Source organism: Urocitellus parryii, chromosome 8 (genome assembly GCF_045843805.1).
Source record: "Urocitellus parryii isolate mUroPar1 chromosome 8, mUroPar1.hap1, whole genome shotgun sequence".
Taxonomy (NCBI): domain Eukaryota; kingdom Metazoa; phylum Chordata; class Mammalia; order Rodentia; family Sciuridae; genus Urocitellus; species Urocitellus parryii.
The window spans coordinates 12,025,904-12,042,970 of record NC_135538.1 but is presented as its reverse complement, the minus strand read 5'-3'; the positions used below and the strand labels follow the sequence as shown (position 1 = coordinate 12,042,970).

Genomic DNA, 17,067 nt, shown 5'->3' with positions numbered 1-17,067 from the left:
CATTCAGATTTTTCCTACAGCCGCGCTTAGAAGCGGCCTCCTGCGCCGGACACTGCCCGCCCGCCGCTAGCGCTCCGCAGTTCTGCAGCGCTCGCTCCCGAGCCCCGGGCGGGGGCGGGGGCGAGCGGCCGCGAGTAGCCCCCCGCAATCGGGCTTGCGGGCGGCGACGCTCTGGCCGGCTCTGGCTCGATGGTTTCCGCGCGGCCGCCGGGCCCGCGCGGTCCAGTCGCCAGGGGGCGCGCTGGCTGGCGCCGCCGACTCCGAGGTGCGCGGCCCGATCGTGTCCGCCATATTGGATGCCGCAGCCGCCGCTGCCAGCGCTTCCTCCTCTGTCTTCGCCGTGCGATGCTGGTTCCTGCGGCCCAAGCGGCGGGGAGGTGAAACAGGAGCCCGTGGGAGGAAGAGGAAGAAGGGGGTGGAGAGAGTAGGGACGGGGCCTGCGGGTGGGGGACCGAGACCGAGCGGGGCGGAGAAGAGAAGGCGCCGCGCCAGCCCCTCCCCCGCCCGCGCCGACCCGCCCCGGCAGCGCCTGTGTTCCCAGACCGGCGCTCCGCCCGCCCCAGCGGCCATGCCGGGGCCTCGCTGCCCCTGAGGAGCTTCGCCTGCCAGTGCCTGTCTTTCCGCGCCCGCCCGGATCGCAGCGGCCGCTCTCCCGCCGGCGCCCGCGCTTCGGTCTCCCCTCCCAGTGCAGTGGCCGCCGCCTCTTCCGCCGCCGGGCTCGGGGCCTCCGCGCAGACAACATGGAGGCCGTGAAAACCTTCAACAGCGAGGTTGGTATCGCTGCCGGGCCGCCCCTCTTGCCCACACCGACGCCCCCCCCACTCCCGAGCCCGGGCCCGTGCCCGCGCGCAGAGGGTGGGCGCGGGCCCGCGGGGTCCCCGGGCGGGGCGCGGCGGCCTAGCCGTGCCCGTGGGGGAGGGGTGTACTTCGCGCCCCTCCCCCGGGGCCGGGGGTGGGGGCCGGGGGGGGGCGTCGCGCGGGGGGAGGTCCCGCAGGCTCCGCGCCCTGTGGATGGCTGCCGGTCGGAGGCGAGGCCCGCTCGGGCCCTCCCCCGGAGCCTCGGGCGGCCTCTCGGGGTCAGTTCCGCGGAGGCCTGGCCCGCCCACCTCTTTCCTGGGCCTCGGAAATTTTTAACTGTTCGCAGAATGACACTCTGCGGACCTTCCCGCGCCCTCGGTGAGGCGGGCACCTATGGGGCAGTGGGCGAGAGGAACCCACGGGGTGGAGTGTTTATAATTGAGACTGTTGACTCGGTAACTTGCCGACTGCGGACTTAGGCCAATGAGCTGTTTGGTAAGGAGGCGAGGTGGTTCTGCGATTTATTTCTATTTGTACTGCCCTCCTTATCCATCACGACGTAAAGACACATCTTTATGGTAGGGAGAGATCTGTGCACGCAGGGATGGAGGCAGCTGGGGGAATCTGTTCCCAAGGGGTCAGTCACGTGTCAAAGGTTTTTTAAAAAGCAGGTGTCCGATTTTCATTTTTCAGTTAAATTTATTGGTTGGACGGAAGGTTTCCATGCAATTTATCATTGCTTTTTAAGCTGTGATTTCACTAGATCTTAATGCAAACATTGAACATCAGGTAAACAGTCACACAACAGAAATATTTTTCCAATCTGTATGCCTTTTAAAAAATAACGTGTTGGTAACTAAGTTAGCATAGTTTTTAAATGAACTTTTGATTTGGAAATGCTAACACATTCAATAACGTAATTGTTAATGTCTTAATACTGACTTCTTAAAATACTAGATTTATGATTACCCAAATATAACAACACTTTTAAATGCCCATTTACAATTTTATTTTTTACATTTTAAGAATTAGCATTTGGGTAGCTTAGCAAACAGGCTAAACGTTAGATTACATTATGTGAATAGGACCCTCCATATTAGACTAGATAGTGGTGACACTTGTATGAACTTTTTTGCGAAGGACTTGTTTTTTTTTTTTTTTTAGTACTAGAGCTTTATTTTTTAAAAACAGCTTACTAATAAAAATTAGAGCAATAGACTTGGGAATCTTTTCTTTTTATTTATGAATTCATACCTGATAATTTGGAACAAATATCTTCACATAAAATTTGGCTCTCCCACCCAAATCTTTGTGGTACTTAGAATATGAAACAAGAATTTAGTGATACTATATGTTTAATTTGTTAATAGTTTCACAACTCTACAGGAAGAAAAACAGCTTTGTAGCTTTTTTATTTGCTACATATAGTATTTGCAGCACTAATATTAAGGTTTTTAAAAACTCCCTTCCATTTTAGGGGCATCTCTCTTTGTTTAGGAGTTTTGTATTATGTGTTCTCCCTCTACCCCCCCAGAAGGTTTACAGGAGCCCTCAAGTGGTAACCTAATGGTTAGTGCACTGTGGTTGGTCACAGTAAAGCATAGTAGAGAAGAAATATTACTTTTTTTTTTTTTTAGTATTGGTTAAGGATGAGGGGAGGGGCCTAACATTTACATGCCTAGCTGAGTTTACCACCTCTGTTTCTTATCTAATCTTTATAGGAACTTGAGATTTTTGGTAGTCCTATTTTAGTGTATATGTAGCACTCCCACTCCTCTTTTAAGTTACAAAGAAAAGTCTTTAAACTCTATTTACTGATAATGCTGTAAGTTTATGTTTTAAGATGGGGTTAGCTTAAAACTAGCAGTATGAAGTCAGGGTTGAGGAAAGGAAATATGCTTGAGTAAGACCCAGAATATGCATTTTTTTGGTTTAAAAAGATTGATTATAAAATTGAATGAATATTATTAATTAGTGAATTTTTTGTTATAGTAAAAAGTTTATGAATTAATGTGTTCCATTAAATCATGTTGTAAAGTATGAAAATATAGGAATCTGAGTTATAGAAAAAAATGATGTTTTAGAATCCTTGCTTATAATGAATTTGGCTTTTAAAAGCATTTATCCTTTGGCTCAGTTTATCAGAACTTTGGTAAATTTAAAGGTGTCTTTGAAGCATTGAATTGTCAAGAAATTCCTTTTGCTTTATAAAGCATAGAGATTTATGTCTGAAATATCAATGTTTAAGATGTTTGAAATATGAATGCTCAGATACTATGTCTTGCTAATTCTCAGGTTTTCCCAAACTGAACTTCCCCACACATGTTTTAATTTTGCAGAGAATTTTGGCTTGAAAATAAGAACATGCTACATTTTTAAGCTAAGAATATAGATTTTTAAATTTTGCAAAATGTGAGTTTAGTCTATGGAAAATCCTGATCTTTTATAGGATATGTATGTATCGTTATCATATCTCCCCCTACCATTATAATTTCCCAAAAGGATTCTGGTTCTTTCAAGAATAATGTGGTAAATTCCCCTTAATTATCATGAATTGAATGACATTTAGGTTCAAAAAATGATTTTTGTGTGCTCAGTGTGCTAATTTTGTATGGAAACAATAATTTCTATTTAAGCATCATCACTGAGATCAAAGCATCCCATGGCTGCTATTGTCAGTTTTGAAATAATGGAAGTAAATTTGCCTATGTTGGAAGATAAGACTCTCTAAGAGTCAATGCTTGACCAGACCAGTTAATCTTTGAAGAATTATCATAATAAGGTATTATAATTTAATTGCTCCATGGTTGTAGTATTTACTTGTTCTAATGTTAGAGTTTCACCTAGGGTATGGTAGGTGATACATGCTGAACTATTTAAATGTGTGGTCCTCTTTAGGACTATGGTTGACTACTGGAAAGTAGCAGTTTTATATGTGAGCTATACATCCATATTCTGTATTTAAGAATGATCACTGTATGGAGATCATTCTGGTAGAGTCTCTCTGCCTCTGCTTCCTTTTTGAAAAGAAGGGAAGGAAAGAGAATGACAATGTCTGACCTTTCCTTTAGAAAATTTCAAATTAATTCGGAGAAAGCATTTTTTTTTTTTAAAAAAAGCATTTTGAAGTAATATATGAAAAATATAAGAGCCTGTTAGCATTGATTGTGCTTACACGAAGTAGCTAGAGGAGGTGTGACTTATGTGTTGGATTTTTATAATTTTTAAAATCTTAAAAAAAATAATCCCAGTATTATCACACTCCAAACTATTACCAGTAAATCTTAATCAGTGTTCAATTTTTTTTAGCTTCTTTGTATAGCTAGTTGCATTACTCCATTCTCCCCCCTACCCCCATGATCCATTTCTCTTGCTACCCTGAATAGACTGAGTAGGAAGATGTAGGACTCGATCTGTAGGTTTGAGATGTGTCAGAAATCTTTTTTTCAGTTTAATTTTTGGATTTACCTTGGCTCATAAACTCTGAAAGGATTTTGTTACCTTTTATCTTTAGGACACTTAAAATACTTGGTGTCTTTTGTCCTTCAGATCCTTTGATTAGGTAGTTTACTCTTGAAACTGTTACAGGAAACAAACTTCAGACTCAGTCTAATATCCAGTCCATTTTCCTGTCTACAAAGTGAAACCCATTTCTGTTTTCCTTCATTTTCAGTTTTGTATCCAGAGAGTATTCATTTTGTTTAAACTATGGGACTTTTTATAATCTTCTCACCAGTATCAAGTAGTAGCCTTGGTTTGGTAGAGAAAAGTGGAAAAGGTAGCGAGAATAATAAAGACATATTTGTTTCAATTTGTATGTTTTTTTCTTTGTCTATTGTTCAGGAAAGAAAATTTACATGAAGCAACTCTGAAACATTGTGCTTTTCTTTGATTTTCATCTACTAGGGAACTTCTCATTATTCTTTCCTGTGATTATTTTACAGTGGGAGTTCTGATTAATTGTGTCAGTCCATATTTGTTACCACCTAGGTAAAAGTCCTTTAAAGAAGTAGCATACTTAAGTTGTAGAGGAAGGAAGCCTTCCCTAACCCCTCTGGTTCAGATCAGGATTTCTCAGTGTTGATACTATTGGACTTTTGGATTAGGTAACTATTTGCTGTGAGGCATGATCCTGCACCTTGAGAATGTTTAAAAGCATCCCTGGCCTTTTCCCACTAGATATCACTAGCACCTTCCCCATTTGTGACAACTGAAAATGTCTCCAGGTATTACCATCTCTGGGGAATGACCTTGATTGAGAACCACTGATTGAGATTTCCTTTTAAGTGTCTAAAGACATCTGTACTTTCCCTTCCAGTGTTTACTATAATTAGTCTTTACCACTGAATTAGAAGAATGACTATATATTCTCATTGCTTCAAATCAGTAGTACATGTACATACCAACAAAAAAAGTTCTTGAATGAATGGATGGGTTATATACTAACTAGGTAACTGAATGACCTTGGCCAAGGTAGTTAGCATTTCTCGATATTTGGTTTTTAAATAAGTTACTGATTTGATTTTATATTTAGGTTCCCTGCTAGTGGGACAATTCTTTGACTAACTTAATATAAAGTTAATTTTATGAGGATTTATTATGCCTAAGCAGTACTTTAAAGGTTATTTTTATGGCACTGTAGGAATATAGGAGATTAGGTGGAAATTTTTAAATTTAAAGTTTTTATCTGATTATAATTTTTACTAAAGGAGGGGCGGGGGGACTTTTTGATTGAAAATTCCAGTTAGGTTAAATCCATCTTGGTTTTATGTTGTTTAGTAATTATACTCTGTTTTCTTTATTTTAAAATGATGATATGGTAAAAGACCAGTTTAAAAAATTGAGGATACAAGGATAATTGAGAGATTGATACTGATGATTTTGAAACTGCATGCTTTGAGAATGTCTTAATCATTCAAGATTACATATAATTTTTTTTTTGGCAAGATTGAAATCTACGTTACACATACCATTCAACCATTTTATACTAAACTACCATTGGGTTTGTTACAGTAATTTAGATGAACTTTTAGAGAATTTCTTTATCCCCAATCTCCTAAATACTTATATATTTTATGATTGATTGTTTCTTTTAAAAAAGGGTATATGGGTAGCTTAGAATAAGTGATATTACTGCTTACATATACAATTTCAGATATCTCTTTCTAGAGTCAATTGTGCTGTTTTTGGACAACTTCTAACTCATAAGGGTATGAGAAAATGTAATCAACCTTGACCATGAACACTGGCTGAGCTCCTGAACTCTTAAGTGAGCTCATCTTATCTGGTTTTGTTTTCTCAACATCTTTCTCTACTCCTCTCTCTCAGGATTGTGCCTCTACTCCTGCTTGTACAGACTGCTTTTCCAGCAGCATGGACACAAGAAGCATAGTAAGATGATTATAATCCACGTAAGGCAGGCGCTTTGGAAAATGTTAGGTTTAAATTGATAGTGAAATGACATATTGATTATATGGGTGGTACTTAGAAGCAAAATGAAGTTTGTCACTTAGAACATGTTAGTAATCTTAAAGAGAGCATGTAAGAAATAAGTTGAATTTATTTGCAAGAAATTGTAAAATTTCTTCCATGGGGGGTGTGGTTTGCGTTTAGCAGTGAACATAAATCATATATAAACTCTTGTTAAATTTACTTGCATTCTGCTCCACCTAATTTTATGTTTTTTTTTAAATAAAAGAAATATAACTATATTTGATATGAGCAAATTGCAGAGCTCTTAATTTGATGATTGGAAATAAAATACATTTTATTTTTTGAAGAAGTTCTTCAAACTATAAGATGACAAATATAGGAATGGAGAAATAAAAAAAGACTAAATCATGGAGGAACAGATTGTGATAGAGTTACTTTAGTTATGAAAGTAAGTAAATGATGATGAGAAATGTTTTAGATCCTGTGATTTCTTGTATGAACTCTCAAGTTTGATGTAAATACGATGTGTTTCCTCTGGTTTTTATTTTATGAGTTTATTTCATCCTTTTGACTGTTTTATGAAAGTTTTTGTTAAACCATATTTTAAACTTAGGGAGGGATATGCAAATGTATTATGCTACCCACAGTAGGCAAGGAAATATCTTAGAAACTTTGAAATTACTTCATTTAGTCAGAGTGCAGAATAGATTATTCATGTTTTCTAGTATGATTGTTAAGTTAATGTGTACCAAATTCATTTTTGAAATAATTTTGCAATGTAATATAATTTATGTAGATTTACTTGAAAGACCATTCATCTTTTCATTCATTCGTTCGTATAATTCTTTGTGAATGCTTATTGTGTGCTAGGCATTTTTCTATCTTCTGTGGTACATTGGTAAACCAGACCAGCAAAAAGCCTTACCTTGTTGAAGCTTATGTTCTTGTGATCCTTTCTCTTTTGCCTCATTTTTTTTTTTAAGAGAGAATTTTAATATTTATTTTTTAGTTTGTTTGTATGTGGTGCTGAGGATCGAACCCGGGCTGCACGCATGCCAGGCAAGCACGCTATTGCTTGAGCCACATCCCCAGCTCCTCTTTTGCCTCATTAGTCTTGTGTTTAGTGTACTTGATGTAGAGCTGGTGGGGCTGGGCAGGCATACTAACTAACTCTTCATTGCTTCATTGCTGTGGACTGGGTTGGTTGCCTTTCTTTAGTGTCATTTCCACCTGGTCTATTTTCAGCATTTTGCATTTTTCCTCACAGAGCCAGATTGCTTGTCCACTGGTCAAAATAGAGACTAAGTAGGTAGATGTATTTAAAAAAGAACATGATCCTCTTTTTCTAATAATGGGCAGTTATGACTAGTAACATTAAAATTTTATTTTATAGCAAATTTACTGTCATGTATTTAAAAAAAAACCTCCAGTGACATTTTAGAATTATAACTAATATAACTTTTAAAGATGTTTTCTTTTTTTGGCAAGATACAGTTTCTATATGCAACTTCTTTTCAGTGGTGACCAAAGCTTTATGAATTTACAATTTATTTAAATTTTTTTTTTTTTTTTTTTTTTACACTGGGGATTGAATCCAAGGGTGCTTAACAACCCTGAGCCCCATTGCCAGCCCTTTTTATTTTTTATTTTGAGACAAGTTCTTACTAGGTTGTTCTTACTAGGTAGTTGTTGAGGCTGGCTTCAAACATGTGATCTTCCTGTCTCAGCCTCCTGAGCTGCTGAGATTAAAGGCATGTGCTACCACACCTGGCCATAAATTATTTTTAAAATAAACTTTTCCTTGACTTTAGTATATGAAAAATTTGAGATCTCTCTCTCTCTCTCTCTCTCTCTTTCTCTCTCTCTCTCTCTCTTTGGTACCAGGGATTGAACCCAGGGGCGCTTAACTACTGAGCCACATCCCCATCCCTATCCCTAGCCCCTTTTTTATATTTTTTTTAGTGTCAGGGTCTTGATGAGTTGTAGACCCTTGCTAAGTTGCTGAGGCTGGCTTTGAACTTGCAGTCCTCCTGTCTCAGCTTCCCAAGCCAGTTGGATTACAGGCGTGTGCCACCCCACCCGGCTGAAATCTCTTTTATAAACACTTATTTTCTGAATTCGGTGTGATTCCTCAGGGCTCATTTCAGTCTTGTGAATAAAGAACAAACCAGTTTTGGTCATGTACTTTAATGTGTAGAACTTGGGAAATAGGGGCTGGGTTTGTAACTCAGTGGTAGAGCGCTTGCCTTGCTTGCGTGAGGCACTGGGTTCGATCCTCAACACCACATAAAAAATAAACAAAATAAATATATTGTGTTCATCTACAACTAAAAAATATTGAAAAAAAAGAACTTGGGAAATAATATAGAAACCTTTATTTAGTAGCAATACTGGGTCACAGTATCTCCAGGGTTGACCAAATCCTAGTTAATGTCTTTTTTAAATTTAGGAATGTTTTTGATACCAAACAGTTTTATGGAAGAAATTGATATTATTGAATTTATCAGAATATTTGACATATGGGTAAAAATCTTGAAGTAAAAGTATTTTTATTTATTTATTTATTTATGGTACTGGAAGTTGAACCCAGGGCCTCATGCTTTCCAGGCAAGCACTCTACCACTGAGCCATATACCCAGCCCTATTTTTTTCTTTTTCTTTTTCTTTCTTTCTTTTTTTTTTTTTTTTTGAAAATATTTGTTTTAGTAGTAGATGGACACAAAACCTTTATTTATTCATTTCTATGTGGTGCTGAAGATGGAACACAGTGCCTCACACATGCTAGGCAGGTGCTCTACTGCTGAGCTACAACCCAAACCCTAAAAGTATTTTATTTCTGTGCTGGAGATTGAACTTGGACCCCTGGACAGGTGAATATGTACTCTGCCATTAAGCTATACGCTCAACCATGGCATCAAAGATTTTTTTTTCTTTTTTCTTTTCTTTTTTTTTTTTTTAAAGGGAGAGAGAGAATTTTTTAGTATTTATTTTTTTTAGTTTTCGGCGGACACAACATCTTTGTATGTGGTGCTGAGGATCGAACCCGGGCCGCATGTATGCCAGGCAAGCGCGCTACCACTTGAGCCACATCCCCAGCTCGATTTTTTTATTCTTAATCTTTTCTCCCTTTCAAATGAATCTTGAATAAATGAAATCTTTACATACTAAAACATCTGATATTTCAAATGTCTAGTTTGTGTAACAGTTGCTCACCATAATGGAAAAATGTCTGGTTTATGTATTTTTGAAGTACTTATACTTTATACCAAACATTTTATTTAGAATGAATGACTTTAAAGAAAAGAAAAAAAAAAAAAACAAAAACAACAAAAAAAAAGAATGAATGACTTTATAGTATAGTTTTCCCTGGGTGTTCAAGGATGATTGATTCTACGATAACCCTTTCACTTGGAGATATGCAGGTCCCAAGATGCTCAAATCCCCTGTATAAAATGACACTATATAGTTTTTGCATATAACCTAAACACATTCTCCTCTATACTGTAAATAATCTGTATATTACTTATAATTCCTAATACAATATAAATGCCATGTAAATAGTTGGTATTGTTTATTGTTTAGGAATAATGACAGTGCATGTTCAGTAAAGTTGTTCAGTAGAGTTATTTTTCCCTAATATTTTTGACTTGTGGTTGGCTGAATTCATTGATGCACATGACTCACAGATGTGGAGGGCTGCCTCTTTTCCCCTGTCCATCTTCATGTTTCCATGAATCTTAAAGGATAACTTTTGAGAAAGGTTGGATAGGTGAGTTTCCATTTTTACCGAGGAAATGGAGTTTTGTAGGTATTAGAATAGGGACTGAACGTGCAGATGTTTTTCTTACCTTTCTGTGTAAAGGAGAACCATCACTCATGTTGTCATAACTTTTTGCTGGCTGCATGTGCAAATATAAATTAACTTCATTTTTTTCCTCATTCTTTCAAACTATAATTTCACATTTATAGAAAAATTACAAGGAGGATATTTTTTGTGACTATTTCAATTGTATTTCTCTACCTTCTGTTAACCATATTTGCTTTCTTATTCTTTCTCTCCATTTACACATGAACATACATAACCTTTTTTTCTGAATATTTTTAGAGTAGATTCCAGTCACGGTGCTCTTTACCTCTAAATAGCTGTGTATGTTTTCTTAAAACATTATTTAATCATGGTTATCAAACTTGAGAAATTAGCACCCATTATGTTATCTGAAAATCTTTTTCAAGTTTCACAGAATGTACTAGTACGGTCCTTAATAGAATAATTCCTATACCACACACACCTTAACATTCATTAGCTTTGTCTCCTTTAATTTGGAACAGTTGATTATTCTTTTGTTGTCTTTTATGACTTTGAGATGTTATTTGGTAAGAATAAACCAGTTGTTAGAATTTACTCAATATTGATTTGTCTGCTGTTTCTTTATTATTAGGTTCAGGTTGTGCATTTTTGGCAGGAATATTCTGGAAGTGATATTATGTTTTTCTCTATACACCATATCAGTAGGCATATAATGTCCATTTATCTCATTAAAGGGGAACTGTTATCTATAAGGTTTCTCCATCTTCTTTTAACATGTATTTTAAGGGGAGATATTTTAATGCACGTGTTAAAAATACCATCAAACCTTTTCCACTTGTTTTGATATATGTTCAATTCTTGCCTGAATCAGTACTAATATGGTTGCCAAATGGCAATTTTCTAAGTCTGTCATGTCTACCTCTTAGTTGGTGTTCTGTAAGAGCTTTTCTTTACCTTCATTTTTATGTATGTATGCATTATCATTATGAACTCATGGGTTCTTTATTATTTGCTTTTTTTTTTTGATACTTTTGATACTTTTTGATACTCAGATTTGACTTATCAGAGCTCCATCAGGCTGGCTTCTGTGTCCTTTTGATGAGTACTAATCATTTTCTGAATACTCTCTTATTTTCTGGTGTAATAAGATACTCCTGCCCTACCTAGCCATGGTAAGCTATTTCTTCAGGAAGCCCTAGTTTCTTTTAGAGGATATATATCTGTCAAGAGATAAAGCTAAATATTTTATACAAACACATGCACACACCTCTTTATCTTATATCTGTCTAAACAGGCATGAGTTTATCATGATAGCTCCAATTCCAGTCCAGCAGTATAGGGTTCATCCTAGCCTTGCTCCTTTTAAAATCTGTAATTCCTTTCTCTAACATTGAGATACCTGGTTTCTGGTTTCTCTAGTATATTTAGTTATTATTTGCTTACTTCTAACATAGACAGTAGTTCCAAAATTGCTGGAGTTATGCCTGTGGAAATAAACATTATTAACTAGAGTTTAATGTTTGTTTATAATTTATTTTTTGTTTAGCTTGATGGTATACCATCAGAATACTGTGTATAAACATTACCTGATTAATTTGTTTCCTTTAATGTGGTTCTGCTATTTGTTTGAACTATAGTTAGGTTCAGTCTTTTTTTTGTTTGTATTCCACTTTGATTTTTTTCCTGTTTTGTGTGTGTGTGTGTGTGTGTGTGTGTGTGTGTGTGTGTGTATGGTTCATTACAGGTAAATTCTCTTAATCCTCCTTTACTTTTTCCTAGATTTAACATCATAACTACTTATGCTCTGGTAAAAACATCATAACTACTTATGCTCTGGTAAAAACAAACCATTTATCTAACATTCTTCATATCAGATAACATTCTAAAATTCAATGTTACATATAGAGAAGAGAGATGAAAGTACTAACATTGCAGATTCTACTGAGAGGTGAAAGGCAGTCTGTGTTCAGAAAGCATTTGCTTCATTCATTCTTTTGTAACAATTCTTCTGTGAGTAGATTCTCTAATCCATGGATCTGTAAATGTTTTCTGCAGATTGTAATATTTGTGTCCCACAAAACCTAAATTATTTTCTTTAAGTGACTGACTAGGTTGGTATAACGGCAGGGTACCAGTTTTAATTAAAATGTAGCAACTTGGGAACCTGTATCATTTTTGATAATTTTGTTGCCCTGGAAGATATCTTGATATTATAACATACATTAATAATGGATAAAAATTGTAAAGCCTAAGTTCAAAAGAAAATACTGGAACGTCCTAATTATATTCTTCATTTTTTTCCAATAATGGGGAAATGTTGGACAAGATTTTTGAACAATAGACAGTAACAAAATGCAGATCATATCTGGTATTTTGAACAATATTTGTAGTGTTCATCATTAACAAGAATACCATTGCTTTAAAAAATTCAGCAAGGCTTTTAAAGAAATCATTTCAAACAGTAATAAGTATAATTTTTCACTTGGGCGCATAAAAATGTCTTTCATGTTTATACACACATATTTACAATATTTACAAATATATAGATAGATGTATGCTTATAAATATATAGCTAAATGTACATGAAAGATTCTGGAATGTAACCTGCCAGTCTTTATAACACTGGTAATTTCTGATGAGAGCAGTAGGTAGATAGGGTGCAGTGAATTTGAGAGCATTTTTTTTTTTTTTTTTTTTTTTAAAGAGAGAGTGAGAGAGAGAGGGGGACAGAGAGAGACAGAGAGAGAATTTTAATATTTATTTGTTTTTTCTTAGTTCTCGGCGGACACAACATCTTTGTTTGTATGTGGTGCTGAGGATCGAACCCGGGCCGCAGGCACGCTAGGCGAGCGCGCTACCGCTTGAGCCACATCCCCAGCCCCAATTTGAGAGCTTTTAATAGCTTGAATTTTCCACTTTTATTTTGTTGAAACTCAAACTGTATGTGTTTTAGCTTTTGGAAAAGGTGGAATTGTTCTGTTTTACCTCTAATTAAATTAGAGGTAATAATAATTTCCATACTTATTCCTTGTCTCTTCAGCTATTTTCTGGAATGATTTGGATTTTTAATTTTCTTTACTGGGATTCAGCCCTGTATATATGTGCATTTGAAATTATATTGCTATCACCGCAAATTTAAACTTATCTTTCTCCCATAGATGTTCTGCTTTAGACTTGTATTTATGTTAGTAGTAAAACCATGTCCTTAAATACCCAGACTCAAAAACTTGAAATTTTCTAGATTCCTTTCTTTCACACATATTTTATCAGTCATGAAATTCAGTGTTAATTTTTAAAATATATTTGCATCCTTTCTTGTCATCAAAATTTTAGTTCATGTATGCCTTTCTTCTCCTTTGATATCTATCTATCTATCTAATCTATCTATCTAATTTATTTTGGTACTTTGGATTGAACTCGGGCTTTTACCACTGAGCTACATCTCTAGCTCTTTGTATTTCTTGAGTCAGGGTCTTGCTTAGTTGCTTGAGGATCTCACCAATTTCCTAAGGCTGGCTTTGAACTTGTTATCCTCCTGTCTCAGTCTACAAGTCTCTGGGATTACGTATACACTATCACACCCAGATGTTAGAGTCCATTTTAATTTACTATTTCTTCCTGGTTCATATAGTAGAACTAGTTTTTTTTTTTTTTTCAAGATTACTACTTTTTTATTAGATTGATCTCTTTGAATGATGTTTCCTGGATCACTTTATCCTTTTAAAATCCTTACAGAGTCCCTTTTCCTCAACTGTGTGTGTATGTTTTGGAGGATGGGGTGGGGTACCAGGGCACTTGGCCACTGAGCCACATCCCCAGCCCTATTTCGTATTTTGTTTAGAGACAGGGTCTCATTGAGTTGCTTTGTGCCTTGCTTTTGCTGAGGCTGGCTTTGAAGGAGATCTTTCTGCCTCAGCCTTCTGAGCCATTGAGTTACAGGCCCATGCCACTGCATCCGGCCCATCTTTGTTCTTACTGGTTTTGCAACTCACTGCTATTTTTCAATAGAGTAGCACAAAGTTGTGTTCAGAGTCTAATGTATTTATTTCATTACAAAGTCAACATTTCTTCCATCCTTTTTTGTAATGACTGTTTATAAAGATTTATTGATGAGTGTGTTATAAATGTAAATGTTGTGGAAGTCAGGAATGCTCTCTTTCCAGTCAGCTCCACTTCCATTTTCTTCATTAAATCTTATTTTTGCTTTTTCCAGTTGGATATATATTTTATTTATAGCCCATACCTCTTCCATTACCATTATTTTGGCACTAAATTATGTCATGTGATCCTATTTTCATAAGGCAAAGTCAGAGGTTCTCCTGGATCCCTCAAATTTTAATTACAACTTTAGTATATTACTCCTATGGTAGTGTGAGGAGAGAATAATGAAAGATATTCTGTCACTAATAGTTAAGTTTAATATATATATATTTCACGTAAGTGTCTGAAAAATTACCTGTGAATATATTTTAGAGACCTTTGGAATCATTGTGAATTGTCAAAACTGATATGGTAAATTAGAAAACCGAGAATCTACTGCAATCTTACCATGTGTATGATTTTTCCTTTTTCACCTCGGTAGATAGTTAGATAGTTGAGGGGAGCCTGGTCTTCATGTTATTTTTTATGTCCTATAAGGCTAAATATTATTCCTATCTTCAGTAGCTAAACACTGGCTCAATTTGACAATTTGACATAAATCACCATTTAGCTTTTTATTTATTTTTTACATACATGACAATAGTGAAATGTATTACACTCATTATGACCATTTAGCTTTTTGTATTCCTCAATTCTTTTCATTGATTTTTACCTTGAGAAAAATTTATTAATGATTAAATGTAAAACTTTATTAATGATTTTATTATGAAACATTACAAACGATATAGGGAATTATTTCAGAGTGATACATTCTGTTGCATTGAAATATGTTCTTTATATCCATATATCCATGATTGTTGGCCTGGGATTATAAATGCAGGATTCCAAAACCAACTAAGAGTAAAATTCTGCCGGGGGGGGGGGGGATATCAGTGTAAATTTATACCATCATTGTGGTATTAACATTATACATCTATCTTTGATTAAACTTAATCTGCATTCAGGCACATTTAGTTGTGAGGATGTTGGGTGAATTTGTTTTGTAGCTTGTGTTTGCTCGATTGCCTTTAGATCCCTTGTGTACCTAGTATGTAACTGTTTTAGCCATTGTGGAAAATATGAAAAAATTGTTTTATTGGGTACTAGTTATTGAGGATTAATAAAACATAAAGTCAGAGTTTTCCGAAGTGCATGGATAGAAGGAGGGAGAAATTGTGTACCTTATGTGTACATGTGCACTCGTGTACAAATACCCTTGGGGGAAGAATATGATTTTGAATGTGAAAACTGTTCCTTTTTATCCTTATGTAATAACAGGAAGAAAACCCTCAGTTTGGTACCACTGTGTCTTTTGCATTGCTACATATTACACTGTAGATTTGCTTCTGGCAAGCAGTGTTATCTAGAGAAAATTTAATAATGTTTCTTTCATTTGTAATTACTTTTAATATTATCTTATGATAGTTCTGGGCTAGAGCAGTGTTTTTCAAAAATACATTTCTTTTTTTTAATATTTTTTTATTTTTTAGTTATAGGTGGACAATCTTGATTTCATTTTTATGTGGTGCTGAAGATCCAGTGCCTCGTGTGCTAGACGAGTGCTCTACCACTGAGCCGCAACCCCAGCCCCCACATTTCTTTTTTTAACCTCAACCCATAAGAAGAAATAGAGCTTTTGTCATGATCCAGGGGTTACATATGTATATTTAACAGGAAGAAAAATGTCAGCCAGGATTTATCAGTGCATGTCATTATTTTGTTTTGTTCTATTCTTTTTAATTTTAACTGGGTGAGAATTATCTGGATAAAGTTCTCTTATAGTGTGTTAGCTAGATTATGATTTGAATAGCATCTAGTTGGAAAGAATGCTATGAAGTAGAAAAACAAATGTGTGCTATAACATTTTTTTCCTGCTCTTGTTTTTGTATTCTTCTTATGTTTATAAAGTTGTAATTATTGCAAATATTTCATATTTCTCATTTTTTAATATTTATTTTTTAGTTGTAGTTAGACACAATATTTTTATTTCATTTATTTACTTTTATGTGGTGCTGAGGATTGAACCCAGGGCCTCACACATGCTCTATTGCTGAGCCACAACCCCAGCTCTATATTTGTCATTTAACACATCAGATATTTTTGTTAGTTTTACATTAATAATGTGTGTATTGGGCTAACTTACTGTATCTTACTATACCTTACTATATCTAAATCTTCTTGGATGTTTAGGTTTTTTATTTTGCTTTTTTAACTATTATTTGTTTTGCAGCTTGTGTTTGCTCTATTGCCTTTAGATCCCTTGTGTACCTAGTATGTAACTGTTTTAGCCATTGTGGAGAATACGAAAAAATTGTTTTATTGGGTACTAGTTATTGAGGATTAATAATGTGAAAATAAACAATTATGGTTTTTGTTTTTTATTTTTATCTTTAAGTATGTAAAGTCATTAGTAAAAAAATTATGACTCTTTATTTGTCTCTATATTACCTCCTTTCAGATATTTTTCCATTTTAAAACGTCCATCTTTTTTTTTTCCTTTTTCATTCTGGAGTTTTAAGTCTGAGAATTACAGTGTAGGTGTCCTTTTGGGATTGGCGTTTGTTGATTATCTTTTTCCCAATGTAGTAAACAAATTTTCCTGCGGTATGTATATGTGCCTATTGGTGTTTTGATATGTTAAGTAAGTTTCACTTCACTGGCACACTGGACATTTTCAATATTATGTTGTTAAGACTTCATTTAAATCCTCTGGAGAATGTTAAATAATTTTTTTTTTTAATTAGGTAATGGACTTGGGCAAGTTCATATGAAAGTTCTGTCCTGCCTTTTTGTGGTGGTTCCAGTGTCAGTTCAGTTTTGAAAATATTTATTTTATTCTTTAGGTGTGATCACATATTGCACCCAAGAGTTGGTCTAGTTAATTGCAT

The 17,067-nt window shown here is 36.0% G+C and overlaps 1 protein-coding gene across 8 annotated transcripts in view; it reads left to right on the top strand.

The window, feature by feature from the left end:
- Positions 1-281: 281 nt before the first annotated feature.
- Positions 282-17,067, top strand: part of Scaf8 (SR-related CTD associated factor 8) — a 189,074-nt gene continuing 172,288 nt past the window's right edge. For 6 of the 8 annotated variants that reach the window (XR_003301280.2, XM_026393816.2, XM_026393818.2 and 3 more), the window contains exons 1-2: positions 656-770; positions 6,127-6,189. Coding sequence is in view for 7 of the 8 variants with exons in the window: in XM_026393816.2 (XP_026249601.1) it covers positions 741-770; positions 6,127-6,189 (93 nt within the window). In the remaining variant the exon portion in view is untranslated. Of the gene's footprint in view, positions 378-655; positions 771-6,126; positions 6,190-17,067 lie in introns of those variants that run through there. The other 2 variants (XM_026393823.2, XM_026393821.2) reach the window with 2 other exon arrangements.